At 43.9% G+C, this 21,832-nt stretch overlaps 1 protein-coding gene across 1 annotated transcript; it reads right to left on the reverse strand.

Moving 5' to 3' along the window:
• Positions 1-669: 669 nt before the first annotated feature.
• LOC5567975 (solute carrier family 17 member 9) lies at positions 670-5,279 on the reverse strand. Its single transcript, XM_001657747.2, has 4 exons — positions 4,876-5,279; positions 4,032-4,812; positions 3,744-3,960; positions 670-1,163 (listed from the first exon to the last, which is right to left on the reverse strand). The coding sequence occupies exons 1-4, from the start codon at positions 4,956-4,958 to the stop codon at positions 916-918; spliced, it is 1,329 nt and encodes a 442-aa protein (XP_001657797.1). The 5' UTR covers positions 4,959-5,279; the 3' UTR covers positions 670-915.
• Positions 5,280-21,832: the final 16,553 nt, after the last annotated feature.

The following is a 21,832-nucleotide window of genomic DNA, read 5'->3' on the forward strand; positions in this document are numbered from 1 at the left end:
GGCGCGGTCGTAGTGTGGCGCTGATGCTTTTTATCGGGTGCAGTATTTTCCACAAGCCCAGCTGCTATTACTTTGAACAAATTAGAGTGCTGTAAGCAGGCTATCCTACGGCCGAAAATAATCTTGCATGAAATAATGGAATATGACCTCGGTCATTGGTTTGTAATCAGATCAAGAGGTGATGATTAACAGAAGTAGTTGAGGGCATTAGTATTACCTCGCGAGAGGTGAAATTCGTAGACTGTCGTAAGACTTACTAAAACTAAACATTTGCCATGGATGCTTTCATTAATCAAGAACGAAAGTTAGAGGATCGAAGGCGATTAGATACCGCCCTAGTTCTAACCGTAAACTATGCCGATTAACAATTGAGAGACGCGGCATTATGGTGCTCTCAGTAGCTTCCGGGAAACCAAAATTAGGTTCCGGGGTAAGTATGGTTACAAAGTTGAAACTTAAAGGAATTGACGGAAGGGCACCACCAGGAGTGGAGCCTGCGGCTTAATTTGACTCAATACGGGAAAACTTACCAGGTCCGAGAATTGCTCCGATGGTCCCTTGGATGGCAGTTGCATTAGTTCTGTGTTCTGTAACTCGATGGTCTGTATTATCGAAAATAAAATCATAATGCCATGGATGGGGATTTGGAAGTAGTAAAAAAGAAAGCCAGTACGGTCACGATACACGTTTGAATGATTTATTCTGGAAATATTTCATACTTACAAATTTTGTTCGAACCAATCTGGTTTCGAACCTCACGCCGCTTCGGCGAGAGAGCAGTTTTGGTACGTTTTCAGCTATAGGAATGAGTAACAGATTTTATTCACCATATCTATAAATACAATTGTTTAAAAAAAAATTGGCTAAGTTTTGCCTCCGTCGTCCGCGCCGCGGTAACTCAATTAAAGTCTTGCCCTAAACAATTGCTTCGGCGCTACCGAAGATCGTGAAGACGAACCAACCGACGGTGTTGATGGCCGCCGCCGTGCTAAACACCGCTGACCAGCTTTGCGTCAGTTCGAGAATGTGCCCCGCCAGATAGACGCCCAGAAAGCCGGGAATGGCTCCGACAGTGTTCATGAGGCCGAAAACGCTACCCGAATGGCTCGGCGCCAAGTCCTGCGGGTTCACGGTGACGGCGTTGTTGTGGAAACCGGATAGGCCTGTTCAGGAGAAAGCATATAAATATATTTGAACGACAGTTACTGATAAGGTAGTCCCACAATTTCACAACCAGGAAAACCTGGTGGGCTCAACATTCAAATGGTAACTTTATGGATATAACAAATATTGTTTTGTATGGGAAGAACTTTTAGAAAAGACGTTTAGAGGTTGATGATAAATCCTCGAGCTATTTAGTGGAACACCTCTTTATACTTATAAGTAAATGAAAACCGAATTTAGTACTATATTTCTACATTCCCCTAGAATTTGAATCCTTCGACAGATATGAGTATTTCGACCTTAACTGGAAAGGTGGTCTTCAAGGTGGTTTTCCCCGGACCAATACGTTCAGGATTTTCCAGGAACCATTTCAAGAATTTTTCTGCCGATTCCTTTAGTAATTAATCCAAGAGATTTTACGTGGATTTCTTCAGAAATTTCTCAATAAATTCTTTTAGGGTTTCCTCATGAACTTGATGTAGGATTTTCTCACAGAGGTATCATAGGAAATTTTCAGCATTTCATGCGTGGCTTATTATCAATCTACCGTAAAGTGCCGTAATTCAGCGCAGTTAACGAATAAAACATTTCAAATGCTTAATTAAAAATTAGTATTGCATCAACAAAAAAGCTTTATGGGTGGATCGCTAGCAAATCTGTTTTAGATTATGGCAAAAATATAAACTAGACTGTATTCACACGTTACAATTGTGATTTTTTTGAAATAGTTCACTTGTTGAAATTGCTTAATTCCGCGCATTTTTTTAACGCTCTTCCATATTCCGCGCAGAAGAATGCCTAATTCCGCGCACTTGCAAAACAATCAAATTAACATTAATTTTGTATAAGGCAGCATCCATTCACTACGTAACGCTGAAATTAAACATTTTCAACCCCCTACCCCCCTCCACAACACTTTTTGTATGAAAAAAAGTAAAGTTTTGTATGAGCCGTAACGAAGACTTTTTTATAATTTTTTGACTATCACATGAAATAAGGATAAACATTTGTTATATATAGTCTTTTCCTGAGACGAGACTCGAGAAGACGGTCTTCTTATTCTGTATTTGCTGAGTTTTTTTACTTATTCCTCTGTGTTTGTATCAATCATGCGCAAACCCTCACATGAACATCCCAGCAAATATGCAATTGCGATTGCATCACACCGAAACATAAAAAGCCTTTGAAGTGAAATTTTATGCCAGAAAAAAGTTGCAGACATTTGAAATAACTATATTTTTGTGTTTAGATTTATCAGTAGCTTTGGAAAAACTGCTCCGAACACTGAGGTTTTTATAACAGTTTATTTTGAATACAAAACTTTTCAATTTTTCAGCATTTGGGCGTTTCGCGACTGCGGAGACGTTGATATTTTTTTCCTTTTCCTTGTCAGCTTTGGGGTTGCATGTTATTCCAGAAGAAATTTAAAAAAATATGCAGTTTGGCAAAATCGCCCCGACTACCTCTACACACTTAAATTATTTTTCCGTAATCCGTGAATTTCACCGTAATCTCAACAGCTGATCAGTTCGGTAAAATACAACACCGTAATTCCGTCAAAATTCAACGGATTGCGGTGAAATTTTACCGAAAACTGTAAAAATTTACCGTACTCCGTTAATTTATTTCACCGAAATTTTCAGCTGTTGGGATTACGTTGAATTTCACGGATTCCTGTAAAATAATTTAAGTCTCTATATGCGTATTCTGCACTGTTCATACAATAACAAATTTTTATGGACCTTGGTTTTGGACAAACTTTTCCTCCCACCATGAATGACCACGTGGTTTCTGAACGGCCGCTAGTTTCCCTGTAAGTGGGCTTTCCCGATATTCCGGTTGTTTGCGAAACGTATTTATGCATGGAAATACTTCCTCAGATAAATATTCAGCTGTGAAGACCAATATAGCATGTTTTACTTGTTTGTTGTTCTGTAAATAGCAGTGCGCGGAATTAGGGACTTATGAAAAATGAAGTGCCCTAATGCCGCGCAATACTTTTTGGGATAAATCTTAATAATTATGCTAATATTTGATAAGATATCATAGAAGCATCATGAAACACATCTGCAGCAAGTAGTTTCATAGAATATTGCATAAATAACAAAACATTTTCAATATAGAAATCACGTTTGTTTGTGTCCTACAGTCTTAGCACGGACGCTAAGGAAATTGAAAAAATGGCGTCTACTCAGACGGGCCTCCACTGATTATTTTTTTTACGTCGCGAAAAATTGCTCTATTTGCTTTTATTTGTGATTTAAACTTATTCTAAATCAAAGTAGCATCAAATGGCGTTAAAAGTTGCTGCAGTATTGATGTGTATTTCCATATGTAAATAATTTTATATGAAATGCGCGGAATAAGGCAATGCGCTGAATTAGGGCATTTTACGGTATATGATTTTTAAAAGTTCAGAAGGATGCCTGGTTGAGTAAAGGTCCTCTAAACGATATTTTTCAGGATTCATTTTATACAAAAGTTTGTTCGTAACATCCATAGCTACAATTTGGAGGTTGAGCCCCCGCAAGTTATCTAACAAAGTGATATTTTGAGACATACTGAGACAACCTACTCACCGATTATAATTGACATGCACGCCAGGGCAGTGTTGAACTGCTCAGTGTGACACATGATGAAAAGGGCTGCATTCTGTCCGAGGAAGCAGAAGCTTTGCACCAGCTTCCGGATTTTCGTCAGTGACCACTGGCGGGCGATCAGTGCTTCGGTGAAGGCTTTCCCTAGGATGGTGACGGGTGGCAGGGCTAGCCATGGAATCATGTTCACCACCCATCCCTACATTTCGAGATTTTCCATTAGATAATGATTTTATTTGATACCCAACAATGGATTTTGTTTCATCCTACCTTAGCATGTGGGAAGTTTTCGTGGAAATACGTCGGTAACCAGGAGAGCAGTACAAAGAAGCAATTCATCTCGCATGCATGCGAAAGAACGCACGCCCAGAAGGAAGTCCTGCCGAACAGTTTGAGCCAAGGGACTGTTTCCGAATGGCCCAGCTTCGAGCAAATCCGGCTCGGTTGGGACAGATTGATGATTCGGTAACGATCGGTGGCCATGGTGTAGTAGCGCAGGAACAGAGTCCACGACAACCCAAGGAATCCGATTACCCGGAACACGGTCGGCCAGCCGAAGTAGTCCAGAATGAACGATCCAAGGATACCGGTCAGAAGGGTACCCAACGCCGATCCGGACGTAAGAATGCTGAAGAAGCTCGTCCGCTCCGACGCACTTAGATTTTGACTAGTGATGCTAATCATGCTGGGGAAGTGAACTCCCTGGCAGGCTCCATTGACGATGCGTACCGCAACGATGAACGGAATCGAATAGCTGGATAGGTACGACGCTGATGTGATGATGTTTGGCATCCAGAATGTGATGAGAGACCAACCGATAGCGGAAAGCAGTACCACTTTCTGTCCGCCGAATTTGTCACTCAGGTAGCCCCCGAGGACCTGGGTCAGCGTATAACCCCAGAAAAACGAACTTAACACCGTCCCAGAGTCTGTCTTGCTCCACTTTCGTTCGGATGCTACAGCTGGTACCAGTAGAGGCATCGTTGTCCTCGTCGAATATAGCATACAAGTTCCAGCCAGGAGAGTCAGAAACCAAGTTCGCTTTTCGTTTCTTGAAACAAACAATATACATATTTCTTTAAGGATGGACTAGAAACCAAATGCAACAACTCACCTGGTCCATATACTCTGACTGTCGTTCAAGTCTCGCAGAAGCGAGTACTTGAGCTTCTCCTCCATCGGAGTAGGTTTAACCATGGTTCTTTCTTGTGCCTTTATACCTTTTCACCCAATTCAGTCGGTCTTTGTCCAGCTCACTATTGAATGATTTTCTAAAAAATTCTCATGGTTGAAAAGTTTCGGTATACCGCCGATATCTATTATAAGTGGGATATTGTCGTTTTTTAAAACGCCAACCAGACAAACTATATTCACTATATTCTGCCTGGTGCTGCTTGCAGCTATTTATTATGCGGCCACGGTGAATGTTTTCCTTTTCGATGAAAGAAACACTGTGGCGTTTACCCATCAAAGTTCATCCAACATACAGCAGCAGCATCAGTGAAGAAGACAGACGGTTTTTACAGTAAGGGATCTGTCATCTGGTGTTCGCTCAGCTGTCCGATAGACAGATTCTAGCACTGCATGCACACGACGATAGTGTATGAAGGTACCGTAGAATGGGGTGTCACTGATAGAGCGTTATTTCAAGCCGGCTATTGATGTCTTATTTATTATAATAGCAAACATTCTGATGGTCTGATAGTCATAAAATAGATCGAAATGGTTTTAATACTAACATAATTTGATTCTAACATAATTAAATATTGATTAATTAACACAGGTAATTAAAACCTAATTAAGTCCCAAATTTGCCTGGGCTTTGAATCATAATTCCCAGGAACATCAAACTGCAACTGGTAAATCACCCATCGCTGTATTTTGTATAGTTGATTAGTGCCATACAACTTTCAAAGCAATGGCAAAGTTTTTGTTACAATAGACAGATTTTTTTTGATATTCTGATTTACTGATCCTTTTCAAACTACCAAACTACTGCATAGGGTCATTGCGACCATTATGTATGACTATGACTGTCTTATCTAATGGGAGCACTACCCAAGCAGCATAATTTGTTTCAACTCAAAAATAAAAACGTTTCTTGAAGGAAAATGTCATTTTTGTTATACTGTGTATTAGCAGCGTAACAAAAATGGCATTATCCTTGAGACGATCAAATTATGTGTCTTTGGGTTTTTGTAGATTTGGGGTCGCTGAATCTGAAACCGTTCTCAGAAATGTTCCAGCACGTCACAATTTTTATCTACAGGTTGTCAAAGTTGTAAAAAAAAACACTATTTCCATTGTTTAAATTTATATTAAATTGTTTTTTCCAATAATCTTGCAGTCTCCATACAACATTCTTCGTTTCTCTTATATGACAAAATACAATACTTTTCAAAACCATAAAAAATAACTTTTGAGCTTCGAAAGTGTTATGAACTTTGTTGATAATAAATGTTATATACATGAAGTTTGTATTCTGTGGCAAATTAACCTTCGGGCTGACGCGCTGTTGTGCTTTGTACAACGGTTGTGATTTATATGCTATCATTTTGCAACAAAGATATCTATCGACACCAAACCAAAATTTATTCCTTCTTAAGAACAATACTCGACAGGTATGGCCCTTTATAATGCGATAAAATCATCAAATGTACATGAAAATCGTATACAGTCGACTCTCCAGATCTCGATCTCCAGATTGTACATCTCGATATCTCTCCCTATGTCGATGGTTTTTTCGATTCCTTCATTCTACATACATTTTCACTCTCCATATCTCGATGTCCTCCTTATCTCGATATCTCCCTATCTCGATGTGATTTTGGTTCCCGATTTTCTCTGCGTATGTCGATATGCCCACAATCAAAGGTTACTAGACTAGATTTTAGGGTCTCAGAACAATTTGCGAAGACGATGTGACACCTGTTTGTTTTTAATTTTCCTGGTAACGGAGTGATTTTCAATCTAGTGTTCATGAAAAACTTGTTCTATATCTCGATCTCTCCCTATCTCGATATCGAGATGTGGAGAGTCAACTGTAATAATGAACGCACTATATACGGTTCGAATAAATCACAGTTTGAAATCGGTATATCTAAATATCCAGATTATACCGAAACTTGGAGTCTTTAGTAAAGTTTTTCTGGAGGTGACGCGCTATCTGTTGGTACCTCATTTAATTCGGAAGTTGACCGCTTGGTGGAACTAGTGTGCATTGAAGTTTTACTTTTGTTTAGCAGATATTTCAGGATCCTGACCATTTAGAAGGATGGAAAAGTTGTTTAGTAAGTTAAGGACTATCATCACTCGAGCTAGTTGATTCAAAATGTTGCCACTAGGCGGCGCTAGTGAGCATGAAACTCTTGTTTGCAGGTATCTCAGGAGCCTGACAACTTAGAAAGACAGTGTCTTCGGCAAAGTACTTCAGTAGCTCAAGGAGTATCGTTATTTGAGCCAAGAAATAGGATATTTTGCCAATAGGTGGCGCTAGTGAGCATGAAAATTTTGTTTCGTGGATACTGCAGTATCTTGACTTTTTGAACAGGCACCGTCGGCAAAGTTATTCAGAAGCTCAGGAACTATCATTATTTTACAAAATCTCGAACTTAAGGACTAAACAAAGAATGAATTTGAGCTATTGAACAAATCTGTCGAAGACGCCATCTTCCAAAGATATCTGCGAAGTCGCCATCTTTCTAAGTAAGTGCTTCCCAAACTTTTTCAACTTTCGCCCCCTTGAGGCCAACATTTATCTGAACATGTATCTAAACTACCTACCTAGCAAAGCAATCATTATTAAAACATATGAATGATTGTTTCTGAAATTCAAAATACTTGAGTGTTGGAGAAAAAATTGACAGGTGACTGGAATTCATGTTTTTATATGCTCGAAAACCTAATCCATAACTCGTATAATGTCGAAAAGTCTTTAAAATCTTCTCTATCTCAAAATTACAAATATTTGTAGGCCAGGAAAAAGTCTGTGTAATTACGGAAAAAATTGTGTATCGCTGATAAGGAAAAGAGCATAAATATGTAGGAAAGGAGAAAAAAATAGAACATGTACGAAAAATAGTTCATTTTCTTATTTGGGGAAAAATATAAAACGCTACTGAGGTCCATAAGCTTCGTTCCCATTTTAAGGAAAAAGCTCATATGGGATTTGCTAGGCAGTGCTTCGGGTAAGCCCAAGCAATCGTGTTTGTTTTTTTTTGTCGTCGGCGGTGCGCGCGATTCGCTGGGCAGTGGGGTAGTGTGTATAGCCCTTTCACGTTGTGCGGAAAGATATTCGCGTTCAATCGAGGATGGATTACAAAATGGTGAGCTCGTTTCATGTTTATGATTACACATTTGTATCGAGGCAACGTTACATTTTTGTATATTTCAAACAAACTATGGATGGTTCGTCATTACAAGTGTTGGCATTCACTCTCATTCTTAAAAATAAATACATATACCTTTTTAACTCGTCATTACTAAAAATAGCCTTTGAATAGTTCGATATTATGAATTTCGACGTACTACAGGGTTACGTTTTCTTAGAGATATTCTATTGGTTTCTTTTTATTAAATGTTCAAACTTCATGCAAACATGCAAATACGAATACTTCTAAAATTATCGTTTTTGTATTTTCAAACAAACTATGGATAGTTCGTCACTTCAAGTTTCGGCATAAACCATTATTATTATTGAATATAATTTCATCATACATAGCTTTCTTGCCATAATTAAAAACAACTTTTGAATGGTTCGACATTTTGAATGTCGACGTATTTTCTTAATCTTTTATATAAAAATGTCTTTTCCTTGCAAGACAAAATCCAAAAATAGTTTTAAGTAAAAATCGTATTTTCCTCCTTATCTATGCATCGCATCACCGACCAAAGGTGACTCCCAGATCTGTTTCCTCCTCATTAATAAACACCCTTCCCGTGGTGATTGTGGAGATGCAGAGGTATTCTCGGTCTCTAGAAGCAACAATCACTACACCCTAACATTCCTTCCCCATCCCAACTGACTGCAAGGTCTTAGCCAGTGCCGGATTTAGGCCCCTGGGGGCCCACGTCAGATCTCTTGAAGGGGACCCTGGTACAAAATGAACCGAAAACGCAAAGCATAGTTTTATGAATATAAAATTTCTATAAACTTCAGCAAATTGTCATAGTACTCGGATTCGACAACACACACTACTTCGTGAATATTGCGGAAATGAATCGACTGTATTTAACATTTGGAAATACTTACAAGGCTTAAATAATAGATTATGAGTTCATATTTCGGCTGAATCGTTCAAAACCAAATCTAAATGGAAAAATACACGAGTGGAAATCATGACTAGATGATTCATTGAAGTTTTAAGAAACAAATGCCATTGTAAAACTCCGAGATTTTTTGCCCTATTCATTTTTTCGCCCTTTTCAGGATTTTTTGCTCTATTAAGCTTCCATAGAAATATTGTCTGAAAAACTGCATAGTATTGGACTACCTAAAATATTGCATAATTTATTGTACAATTTGGTGTCAGAGAAACACATGAGCTTCATTCTCGGTCAACTGACTAGTTCCAGAAAAAGCTACATGGGCCTACCCCAAAATTCATATATAAGTACCTTGCATTATTTATTTATTTTTATTTTTTGGTAAAGATATTAACAACTGGGGCCTTCCTCAGCCAAGTGGTTAGAGTCCGTGGATACAAAGCAAAGCCATGCTGAAATTGTCTGGGCTCAATTCCCGGTCGGTCCAGGATCTTTTCGTAATGGAAATTCCCTTGACTACCCTGAGCATAGAGTATAATCGTACCTGCCACACGATATACGAATGCAAAAATGGCAGTTTAGGCAAAGAAAGCTCTCAGTTAATAACTGTGGAAGTGCTCATAAGAACACTAAGCTGAGAAGCCGGCTCTGTCCCAGTGGAGATGTTAATGCCAAGAAGAAGAAGAATTAACAACTGTTTGGAAGAAAATGCACGCTTAGAAAACTTGCAGATGATGCTACAGACTCTGTGGATTCGGGTCACAATTATGGTGAATTCTAAGCTTTAAGCGAAAAATCGCAATATGTAAACAAAACCATAGAAATATTAACACAAAATGGTCCTTTCGATATCCAAATATAAAGAATCGACTTAATAACTTTAAAACAACCAATGTGGTTAGTGAATTAAAGGAATTTAATTGAAGCAGAAAGATTCAGATAAAATCGTATGGAGTTTTTTACTTACTACATATCATATTTAGAATAATCTCATGGCAAATATCTATTGAAAATTGTATCAGATTTGGACATGTAAAATGTAGTTCATTGAATTGTGTTTGATTTTTTCCGATCTTTGTGGGCCCCCTTGTTCGGGGAGCCTGGGGCATTTGCCCCCTTTGCAACCCCCCCAAATCCGGGCCTGGACTTGGCCGGCGCCGTTATTGATCAATAATACGAGATTTGCTAAAATTGCACTTCGAGAGTAAGCGGAACTCCCATCCCTTATTCATTTGGATCGAAGTGCAATTCTTACCAGTTCAGATCAATCACGGAGTAGCAACTATTGACATGTACATACAGTCAGTCTATGCTTCTTCTTCTTCTTTCTGGCGTTACGTCCCCACTGGGACAGAGCCTGCTTCTCAGCTTAGTGTTCTTATGAGCACTTCCACAGTTATTGACTGAGAGCTTACTATGCCATGACCATTTTTGCATGCGTATATCGTGTGGCAGGTACGAAGATACTCTATGCCCTGGAAAGTCGAGAAAATGTCCTATTCGAAAAGATCCTCGACCGGTGGGATTCGAACCCACGATCCTCAGCTTAGTCTTGCTGAATAGCTACGCGTTTACCGCTACGGCTATCTGGGACCCAGTCTATGCTATGCTATACTATTTTAAGGAAAAGGCTCATATGCTTAATAATTTAATTTAATTAATAATTTAGATTTTCAATCTATTTGAATGTTCAAAATATGTTATGTAATGTACAGGACTTACTAGAGATCTATTGAAGGCGGAAAGTTTTACATAAAATTGACAAGATTAGTTCACACAGATTAGTGATTACCATTAAAATTGGATTTCAAATGTAAGTATCTCGACAATGCAGAAAGTTCTAATTTTGAATTATTCTTCAGAAAAATATTTGTCTGTTAAAAGGACGCGTTCCAAAACCAATACGATTTTACCGTTTAGTAGAATTTCTGATTAGACCATGTTTCTGAGATCAGACTCTGCTGGCGCTTTGCGCTTTTAGCTAATTTTACAAGCATTTTTCTTTTTCGTAAAGAACTTTTTACCCTTCTTACAACCATAAGAAGGGTATAAAGATCGCTTGAAAAACCGACTTTTGATCCGAGGCCCGGAGGGCCAAGTCTCATATACCAATCGATAGAGCTCGACGAACTGAGCACATGTCCGTGTGTGTGTATGTGTGTGTGTATGTGTGTGTGTATGTGTGTGTGTATGTGTGTGTGTATGTGTGTGTGTATGTGTGTGTGTGTGTTACAAAAAATGTCACTCAATTATCTCAGCCGTTTGTCAACCGATTTAAACACTTTTAGCTCTTAAAGAAAGCTACAACATTCCCATAGAACGCTATTGAATTTCATTGCGATCGGACATTTCGTTACAGAGTTATGATTCAAACAGTATCGTGAAGTACTAGAAAAAGCATATTCTAATATTTTCAATTGTCTGCATTTTGATCGATATCTCAGCCATTTTTGAACCGATTTAAGTTCTTTTATCGGCTAATGAAAGCTCTGACATTCAATCATAAGCCTTCAAATTTTCATTGAAATCGGATTACTAGTTTCAGAGATATCATTGGAAGAATTTTCTAAAGTACTGGAAAAAAAAATTCTCTGAAATATTCATTTTTTTTACATTTTGATCAATTTCTCAGCTATTTTTAATCCAATTTCAGCTCTTTTTTCGTCGATTGAAAGCTCGGATATCATTCACAATCATATTGCAATCGAATTATAAATTACAGAGATAAAAATCATTATTTTCAAAAATCTCTAAAATTCCCCTTTTTACCCTTCTTACAACCATAAGAAGGGTATAAAGATCGCTTGAAAAACCGACTTTTGATCCGAGGCCCGGAGGGCCAAGTCTCATATACCAATCGATAGAGCTCGACGAACTGAGCACATGTCCGTGTGTGTGTATGGTTTTTTTTTTTTTTTTTTTTTTTTTTTTTTTTTTTTTTTTTTTTTTTTTTTTTTTTTTTTTTTTTTTTTTTTTTTTTAGTTTTAGAAGGTGGTAAATTACATTTACGAACTAACCCAGCGTTTCACGTTCGATATGGAGGCTAGTCATATCGAATTCGTCCATCGTGCGCCAGAGTGTCGGACTCCTTTATACCGACTAAAGTCCACCTTCGCCCACGAGCCATTCCCCCCGGAACTGCCTCTTGGCATTACTTCATGGGGGAGGCTATTGTGCTAAGCACTGCACTGCTCCTTGCTTCTTACGCTCCTGTACTTCCCTTGCTCTCTTCGTACTGCTGGCATTGCGCCAGGGCCATGTTTCTACTACCGCTTCTGTCATTGCTACGCTTCGTTGCTCTGCTGCGACGTGTTTGGGCTGACATCTCGCCAGAGCCCTGCGCAACTGTTGCGCCTGCTGTTAATCCGCCGATTCTCGAGTTCTCCAGGTTGGACCAGTTGGATGCCGAGGTCGGTCCAGCGATTCCGGTTGGAGGGTAGCTTCCGGTTCACTGGCGCCCCGACGACCCAAAACTGGTGGTTGTCACGATCGCTACTCGGCATAGTCCCCGACGGTGGAGCTAGCCTACTCCAGCGGAGAGTTCCCGACGTAGGAATGTCTCCCGAAACCGATAACGTTACGCGTTTGTTCCCGCATCACTGCTGCTGACCGGTGAAGTGCCGAGGTCGATCCAGCGATTCCGGTTGGAGGATGGCTTCCGGTTCACTGGTGCCCCGACGACTTAAGCCGGTGACTCGCTACGGACTACTCAGAATAGTCCCCGACGGTGGATCTATCCTACTCCGACGAAGATTTCCCCGACGGCGGAAGATCTCCCGAACCGATGCTTTCCGGGCTGATGCCGAGGTCGGTTCTGCGATTCCGGTGGAGGGAAACTTCCGGTTCACAGGCGCCCCGACTACCATTTGCCGGAGCTGTTTCGCGATCTACTCGGCTAGTCCCCGGCGGAAGGACATAGCCTACTCCGACGCGATGTTGGTCGGTAAGTGCCGAGGTCGGTCCTGCAATTCCGGTTGGAGGATGACTTCCGGTTTGCAGGCGCCTTGACGACTTATTACCGATATTACGCTACGCCCGCTCTACTCGGTCTAGTCCCCGGCGGAGGATATAGCCTACTCCGGTCGCGCCCGTTGGTCTCCTTCATATGCTCTCTTCAACAGGCTGAGTTATCAAGCGCCAAGGTCGGTCCGACGATTCCGGCTGCCCCAACGATTCAGAGCCATGTGCTGTCCGCTGTGTAGAGTGCCGCTGCTCCTCTCGCCATCTTCGTTGTAAAAGAGACATCATCTGAACGATAGTTCTGTTTACCGCGTCCCATTTCTCTTCGTCGGCACACATTCGTTGGACGATATTGTGCACATTAACGTCATTGCCGACGACGGATGTCATCTCGGCTCGCTCATGCTCGAAGCGTGGACATTCGAAGACCACGTGCTCAGGGGTTTCGTCAACATCGCCGCACCCGGTGCATAACGGCGATCTTGCGTGTCCAAACCTATTGAGGTATTTCTTGAAACAGCCATGGCCAGACAAAAACTGCGTCAAGTGGAAATTCACTTCTCCGTGTTTTCTGTTTACCCACGTCGACAGGCACGGAATTAGACGGTGGGTCCATCTACCGTTCTCAGCGCTATCCCATTGCTGTTGCCATTTCCTCATGGTTTCATCCCGGGCTCTTTTCCGAATTCCCCGCGTGCGTCGGTCCCTGTAGCACTCGCTGTCCTCTTCGAGTTGAAGGCTTATAGGGATCAATCCTGCAATCACACAGACTGCCTCCGATGATATCGTACGATACGCGCTCGCCACACGCATGGCCATCAGTCTGAACGTACTGTTCAGCCGGGAGCGGTTCCTCTTCGTCTGCAGTGCTGTCACCCACACGGGGCCAGCGTATCTGAGTACCGACGTCGACACGCTCGCCAGTAGTCGCTTCTTGCTGCTGCTGATCGCTGAGTTGTTGGGCATGATCCGGGATAGAGCTGATATCACCTTCACGGCCCTCTCACATGCATAATCGACATGGCTGTTGAAGCTCAGCCGATCATCGATCATCACTCCCAGGTGTCTGACTTCCCGCTTTGAGTCGATGGTACACTGTCCAACCGAGATTCTCGCCTTCTGCACTGCCTTTCGGTTGCTTATCATCACAACTTCGGTTTTGTGATGGGCTAACACAAGCTTCTTCCCTCGCATCCATTCTTCCACGGCGTCTACTGCTTCGGTAGCAAGTATCTCTACTTCCTCTAGTGATTCGCCGATGACTACGAGCACCACGTCATCCGCGAAGCCGACGATCTTCACACCCCGGGGGAAGCTCAGCTTCAACACTCCATCATACATAGCGTTCCAGAGAGTCGGGCCAAGAATAGAACCCTGTGGGACGCCCGCTGTGACTGTCGTGCACCTTTTCCCAGCGTCTGTTTCGTAGATCAGTGTACGATTTTGAAAGTAGCTCCTCAAAATCTTACAAAGATACTCGGGGACCTCCAATCTGTGCAGCGATTCGGCGATCGCAGCCCAACTGGCACTGTTGAAGGCATTTTTTACGTCTAGAGTGACCACACCGCAGTACCGATTTCCTCTCCTCTTTTGCTTCCGCGCCGTATCCATAGCTTCCACGACCGTTCGGATGGCATCAACGGTGGATCTACCTTTCCGAAAGCCGAACTGCATGTCACACAGGCCGTTTTCTCCCTCCGTGTATTTCGTAAGCCTGTTTAGGATTACTCGCTCCAGCACTTTGCCAACTGTGTCCAGCAGACATATCGGTCTATATGCTGAAGGATCTCCAGGAGGCTTGCCTGGTTTAGGCAGCAGCACCAGCTTTTGTCGCTTCCAAATGTCGGGGAAGTTTCCCTCCTCGATACATTTTTGCAGTACGATCCTGAACATATCTGGGTTTTCTTGGATTGCTGCTTGCAGAGCTACGTTGGGGATACCGTCTGGTCCCGGAGCCTTCCTGGTTTTTAAGGCTTTCGCCACCGCGATCAGCTCATCGTTCGTTACCTGGGCTTCTTCTTCGTCGTTATCCTGAGCTCCGTAAGGTGTGGACGGCCAGCTCGTCGGTTCGTGCCGGGGGAATAGCGCTTCAATGATGGTCTTCATCTTCTCCGGACACCTATCGGGTGGTACAGCTGGGCCCTTCAACTTCGCCATTGCAACTCTGTAGGCGTCACCCCACGGGTTTGAATTGGCGTTGCGACAGAGCTCCTCCAGACAGGCTTACTTGCTGAGCCGAATTTCCTTGTTGAGAGCGGTTTTCGCCGCCTTGTACGCTGGTCTTCGATCTGCTCTTTCAGCGTCGTTGCGGGCTCTCTGCATCATTCTCCTAGCCCGAAAGCAGCTTGTACGCAGGTCGGCAATCGTCGAGTTCCACCAGTAAGCTGGGCGGCGACCATGTCGCGGTTTACCTTCCCTCTGCATGGTTGCATCGCACGCTCGTGCTAATGCCGCTGTCAACTCATTCGCAGTAGCGTGTTGAGCATTGCGCTCCAATCTCAACGCCTCAACAAACACCTCCTTGTCAAACTGCGACGTTTTCCACCTCCGCTCTTTCGAAGGGATCGCACGTGCTTCCAACTGCCGTCCGCTACCAATATTGTACCGAAGCGCTTGGTGGTCACTGTGCGTATACTCCTCACTCACTCGCCAGTTCAAACTTCCTGACAGCCCAGGGCTACAGAAAGTTACGTCAATAATTGACTCTCGACCATCCCGACGGTATGTGCTGGTGGTACCATCGTTGGCAACATCGACGTTTAGCCTTGCCAAGGCCTCCAGTAGACTGCTCCCTCTTGAGTTGGTGAAGCGACTGCCCCATTCTATGGCCCACGCGTTGAAATCGCCGGCTATGACGACTGGTCTGCAGGCTGTGAGCACTTCAGTCAGCTTGTCGAGCATCTCGTTGAACTGGTCAATAGACCATCGCGGGGGTGCGTAGCAGCTACAGAAGAAGACTCCGTTAATTTTGGCTATAACAAAGCCTTCATCTGCACGATGTACCACTTCCTGGAAAGGATATCTTCCCACCGTCCATATCGCCACTGATTTTGCGTTGTCTGCTATCCAGTTCCCATCGCCGGCCGGGACACGGTATGGCTCCGAGATGATAGCCACATCGCACTTGTACTCCGCCACAGATTGCCTTAGCAAGTGTTGTGCTGTGTCACAGTGGTTGAGGTTAATTTGAATTACCTCCACTGTGGTTTGGTAGCAGTCGCCTTTATGAAGGCCGGGCATCGCAGGCCTCCTGTAACGTGGTTGTTATTATCTCCGTTAGCGCAGATCATGCACTTTGGAGGCTTCCGGCAGGCTTGCGCCTTGTGGCCTTCTTCTCCGCACCTTCTGCATAAATTACCTCTGTCCGGCCCCTTGCAGAATCTAGCCAGATGGCCGTACTCGTGGCATCTATAGCATGCTTCCGGTTTCTGAGAGACGCTCAGTGGACATACCGACCAGCCTACTTTAATCTTCTCCGTTTTAAGTGCCTTGACGGCCGCTTCAATCGGAAGCCTAATTGATGCTATTAGCATTCCGGATGGCCCCTTCCTTATGCGGATCTGCATCTGCACTTCTCCTAGCATGCACTGCTCTTTCATGGCAACCCTTACATCGTCGTCCGTAGAGATTGCGTCCAAGTTCTTGCATTCAAGGACTGCCTCCGGACACACGGCTCTCACTTCTACCGTGTTACCCATGGCTTTCTCGGCGAGCTCTTTGTAGGAAGAGCTGCTGGCCATCGGGTCTCGTTTTAGCTCCAGGATCATATCTCCGGTGCGGGTGCGCCTGACTTTCCGCACGTCTGCACCCAGCTGTTCGAGCTCCGGGTTTGTCCGCATTGCACGGAGAACCTTCTCGTACGAGTCATCGCTTGCCTTGACTATAAGCGCCTCGCCTCTCTTCCGGCCCTTGAAGAGGCTTTGTTTTTCGGACCTGCTCTTGGTTTTCGTCTTCCGATTTTTTCGCCTTGACGATTTCCCATGGGGTATCGTTGCCTTCCTTGGTGGTTGCTGCGTTCGCTGGGCCTGACTCGTTGACGCGAGTGTCCTTATGTTTTTTGGAACCACCCGGTCTTGCATCTCCTGGTGATGCTCTTGGCCTCTTCGGTGTGAAGGGCACGCTCTCCGTCCTCTGGGATTTGTCCCTCTTTGCGTTGGTTTCCCTCGCAAAAGTAATTGGCACCGCCGTTTGTTGAATCGGCACTTGCCTTATTTCTAAGGCAGTCTTGGCCGCCGACAACTCCTTCTCAGTCGATTCCACTTTCTGTGCAACGGCCGTCCATTCCTTGACAGCTAGTCCAAGGGTTCCTTGGATCTTCAACACCAAAGTCTTGATGTCTTTGTGCACATTACTTCTTTTATCGACGAACTCGTGCAATTCGTCCACCAGTTTCTTGGCTGCTACAACTCTCGGTAGCTTTGGCACCTTCGACCATGCACTGACCTGAGCCTGTTGCTGCTGCTCTCGAGGCTGCTGCTGCAGCTGCTGTTGAAGCTGTCGCTGTACCTGCTGCTCCTCCTGATTGCGCTGCTGTTGCCCTAGCTGCGATGGTGGTGACCGTACTAAGCCACCTTTAGCGAAAGGGTTCGCCGCGCCTTCTTCGATCTCAATTATACTCTCTTCCATTCTTCAGGGTCCCCCCTCTGGGCCGCTATCATTTCCCGCCGTACGTAGTCGCCTTTCATGATCCCATGGTTATCTTTGCAAGCAGGGAGGCCATGCAAGGGTTGACACGATCCCTTATGAGAATCGTGTTCAGAGCCGGATCGGCGTAGATCGGGGTTTAGTCATCCGAGCCTAGTACTCATCACTTAAGATGGACGGGATCCGAACGTATCCAGAGGCCTGCCAAGGTTTTACCGGGACGGGGGCAATCGCACCATTAGCCTACTCGCCGTTTCAAGTTGGTATCACCCATCCTTACTCGGGGAATAGAATAACACGACTGTCAGCTCTGTGTCGCAATGTGGTGTGTAATCCGTAATCCGTGTCCTCTCCGTTGTTCTGCGCCGTGACCAGTATACCATAATCAGGATTTTACTGGCATCCATCCTGATGTGCCGGTTGGCACTCCAGAGGGCTAAGGTACTTTGAAAGCGGTACCAGGTCGCTTGTTCAGGGCTACTTGCAGATCTGTGGTTTTTGTAGAGATTCACCAGAGCCCACTGATGAACCCCCGCCACATCCTAGGTAGACCATGCTTGAGCCCCTGGTCAGATGGACCAGACGCTCGGCCACCTCCCGAAGGAAGTACTAAAGGTGGTATTCCATACGGCTGTATGTATGAGTTTCGCTTGGAAAGGGTAAAATCCCAAGCTCCCACCTGGCACCTCCTCACTCTAGCTGATGTCAGAAGGACAACAGTGCCCAGGTTGCACTACCAGCTAAGTACGCAACCCTTAGCTGGCGGTCTTTGTCATCGTTAGACCCGTGGAAGCGTGAGGTAGGGGCTTGTGAGGACCAGAGCTATGTTGGACGCTCCTTCCTGGTTGTCGACTCACCATTTTGCAACCCTCGTGTGTGTATGTGTGTGTGTATGTGTGTGTGTGTGTGTTACAAAAAATGTCACTCAATTATCTCAGCCGTTTGTCAACCGATTTAAACACTTTTAGCTCTTAAAGAAAGCTACAACATTCCCATAGAACGCTATTGAATTTCATTGCGATCGGACATTTCGTTACAGAGTTATGATTCAAACAGTATCGTGAAGTACTAGAAAAAGCATATTCTAATATTTTCAATTGTCTGCATTTTGATCGATATCTCAGCCATTTTTGAACCGATTTAAGTTCTTTTATCGGCTAATGAAAGCTCTGACATTCAATCATAAGCCTTCAAATTTTCATTGAAATCGGATTACTAGTTTCAGAGATATCATTGGAAGAATTTTCTAAAGTACTGGAAAAAAAAATTCTCTGAAATATTCATTTTTTTTACATTTTGATCAATTTCTCAGCTATTTTTAATCCAATTTCAGCTCTTTTTTCGTCGATTGAAAGCTCGGATATCATTCACAATCATATTGCAATCGAATTATAAATTACAGAGATAAAAATCATTATTTTCAAAAATCTCTAAAATTCCCCTTTTTACCCTTCTTACAACCATAAGAAGGGTATAAAGATCGCTTGAAAAACCGACTTTTGATCCGAGGCCCGGAGGGCCAAGTCTCATATACCAATCGATAGAGCTCGACGAACTGAGCACATGTCCGTGTGTGTATGTGTGTGTATGTGTGTGTATGTGTGTGTATGTGTGTGTATGTGTGTGTATGTGTGTGTGTGTGTTACAAAAAATGTCACTCAATTATCTCAGCCGTTTGTCAACCGATTTAAACACTTTTAGCTCTTAAAGAAAGCTACAACATTCCCATAGAACGCTATTGAATTTCATTGCGATCGGACATTTCGTTACAGAGTTATGATTCAAACAGTATCGTGAAGTACTAGAAAAAGCATATTCTAATATTTTCAATTGTCTGCATTTTGATCGATATCTCAGCCATTTTTGAACCGATTTAAGTTCTTTTATCGGCTAATGAAAGCTCTGACATTCAATCATAAGCCTTCAAATTTTCATTGAAATCGGATTACTAGTTTCAGAGATATCATTGGAAGAATTTTCTAAAGTACTGGAAAAAAAAATTCTCTGAAATATTCATTTTTTTTACATTTTGATCAATTTCTCAGCTATTTTTAATCCAATTTCAGCTCTTTTTTCGTCGATTGAAAGCTCGGATATCATTCACAATCATATTGCAATCGAATTATAAATTACAGAGATAAAAATCATTATTTTCAAAAATCTCTAAAATTCCCCTTTTTACCCTTCTTACAACCATAAGAAGGGTATAAAGATCGCTTGAAAAACCGACTTTTGATCCGAGGCCCGGAGGGCCAAGTCTCATATACCAATCGATAGAGCTCGACGAACTGAGCACATGTCCGTGTGTGTGTATGGTTTTTTTTTTTTTTTTTTTTTTTTTTTTTTTTTTTTTTTTTTTTTTTTTTTTTTTTTTTTTTTTTAGTTTTAGAAGGTGGTAAATTACATTTACGAACTAACCCAGCGTTTCACGTTCGATATGGAGGCTAGTCATATCGAATTCGTCCATCGTGCGCCAGAGTGTCGGACTCCTTTATACCGACTAAAGTCCACCTTCGCCCACGAGCCATTCCCCCCGGAACTGCCTCTTGGCATTACTTCATGGGGGAGGCTATTGTGCTAAGCACTGCACTGCTCCTTGCTTCTTACGCTCCTGTACTTCCCTTGCTCTCTTCGTACTGCTGGCATTGCGCCAGGGCCATGTTTCTACTACCGCTTCTGTCATTGCTACGCTTCGTTGCTCTGCTGCGACGTGTTTGGGCTGACATCTCGCCAGAGCCCTGCGCAACTGTTGCGCCTGCTGTTAATCCGCCGATTCTCGAGTTCTCCAGGTTGGACCAGTTGGATGCCGAGGTCGGTCCAGCGATTCCGGTTGGAGGGTAGCTTCCGGTTCACTGGCGCCCCGACGACCCAAAACTGGTGGTTGTCACGATCGCTACTCGGCATAGTCCCCGACGGTGGAGCTAGCCTACTCCAGCGGAGAGTTCCCGACGTAGGAATGTCTCCCGAAACCGATAACGTTACGCGTTTGTTCCCGCATCACTGCTGCTGACCGGTGAAGTGCCGAGGTCGATCCAGCGATTCCGGTTGGAGGATGGCTTCCGGTTCACTGGTGCCCCGACGACTTAAGCCGGTGACTCGCTACGGACTACTCAGAATAGTCCCCGACGGTGGATCTATCCTACTCCGACGAAGATTTCCCCGACGGCGGAAGATCTCCCGAACCGATGCTTTCCGGGCTGATGCCGAGGTCGGTTCTGCGATTCCGGTGGAGGGAAACTTCCGGTTCACAGGCGCCCCGACTACCATTTGCCGGAGCTGTTTCGCGATCTACTCGGCTAGTCCCCGGCGGAAGGACATAGCCTACTCCGACGCGATGTTGGTCGGTAAGTGCCGAGGTCGGTCCTGCAATTCCGGTTGGAGGATGACTTCCGGTTTGCAGGCGCCTTGACGACTTATTACCGATATTACGCTACGCCCGCTCTACTCGGTCTAGTCCCCGGCGGAGGATATAGCCTACTCCGGTCGCGCCCGTTGGTCTCCTTCATATGCTCTCTTCAACAGGCTGAGTTATCAAGCGCCAAGGTCGGTCCGACGATTCCGGCTGCCCCAACGATTCAGAGCCATGTGCTGTCCGCTGTGTAGAGTGCCGCTGCTCCTCTCGCCATCTTCGTTGTAAAAGAGACATCATCTGAACGATAGTTCTGTTTACCGCGTCCCATTTCTCTTCGTCGGCACACATTCGTTGGACGATATTGTGCACATTAACGTCATTGCCGACGACGGATGTCATCTCGGCTCGCTCATGCTCGAAGCGTGGACATTCGAAGACCACGTGCTCAGGGGTTTCGTCAACATCGCCGCACCCGGTGCATAACGGCGATCTTGCGTGTCCAAACCTATTGAGGTATTTCTTGAAACAGCCATGGCCAGACAAAAACTGCGTCAAGTGGAAATTCACTTCTCCGTGTTTTCTGTTTACCCACGTCGACAGGCACGGAATTAGACGGTGGGTCCATCTACCGTTCTCAGCGCTATCCCATTGCTGTTGCCATTTCCTCATGGTTTCATCCCGGGCTCTTTTCCGAATTCCCCGCGTGCGTCGGTCCCTGTAGCACTCGCTGTCCTCTTCGAGTTGAAGGCTTATAGGGATCAATCCTGCAATCACACAGACTGCCTCCGATGATATCGTACGATACGCGCTCGCCACACGCATGGCCATCAGTCTGAACGTACTGTTCAGC

The sequence above is a fragment of the Aedes aegypti genome, chromosome 2 (assembly GCF_002204515.2).
Source record: "Aedes aegypti strain LVP_AGWG chromosome 2, AaegL5.0 Primary Assembly, whole genome shotgun sequence".
NCBI classification, from domain to species: domain Eukaryota; kingdom Metazoa; phylum Arthropoda; class Insecta; order Diptera; family Culicidae; genus Aedes; species Aedes aegypti.

Coding starts and splice junctions, on each gene's coding strand:
- LOC5567975 (XM_001657747.2), bottom strand. CDS start 4,958: ATGGTTAAACCTACTCCGATGGAGGAGAAGCTCAAGTACTCGCTTCTG. Junction 3,961..4,031: donor AAAACTTCCCACATGCTAAG/GTAGGATGAAAC, acceptor CTCGAAATGTAG/GGATGGGTGGTGAACATGAT. Junction 1,164..3,743: donor GTGCATGTCAATTATAATCG/GTGAGTAGGTTG, acceptor TCTCCTGAACAG/GCCTATCCGGTTTCCACAAC.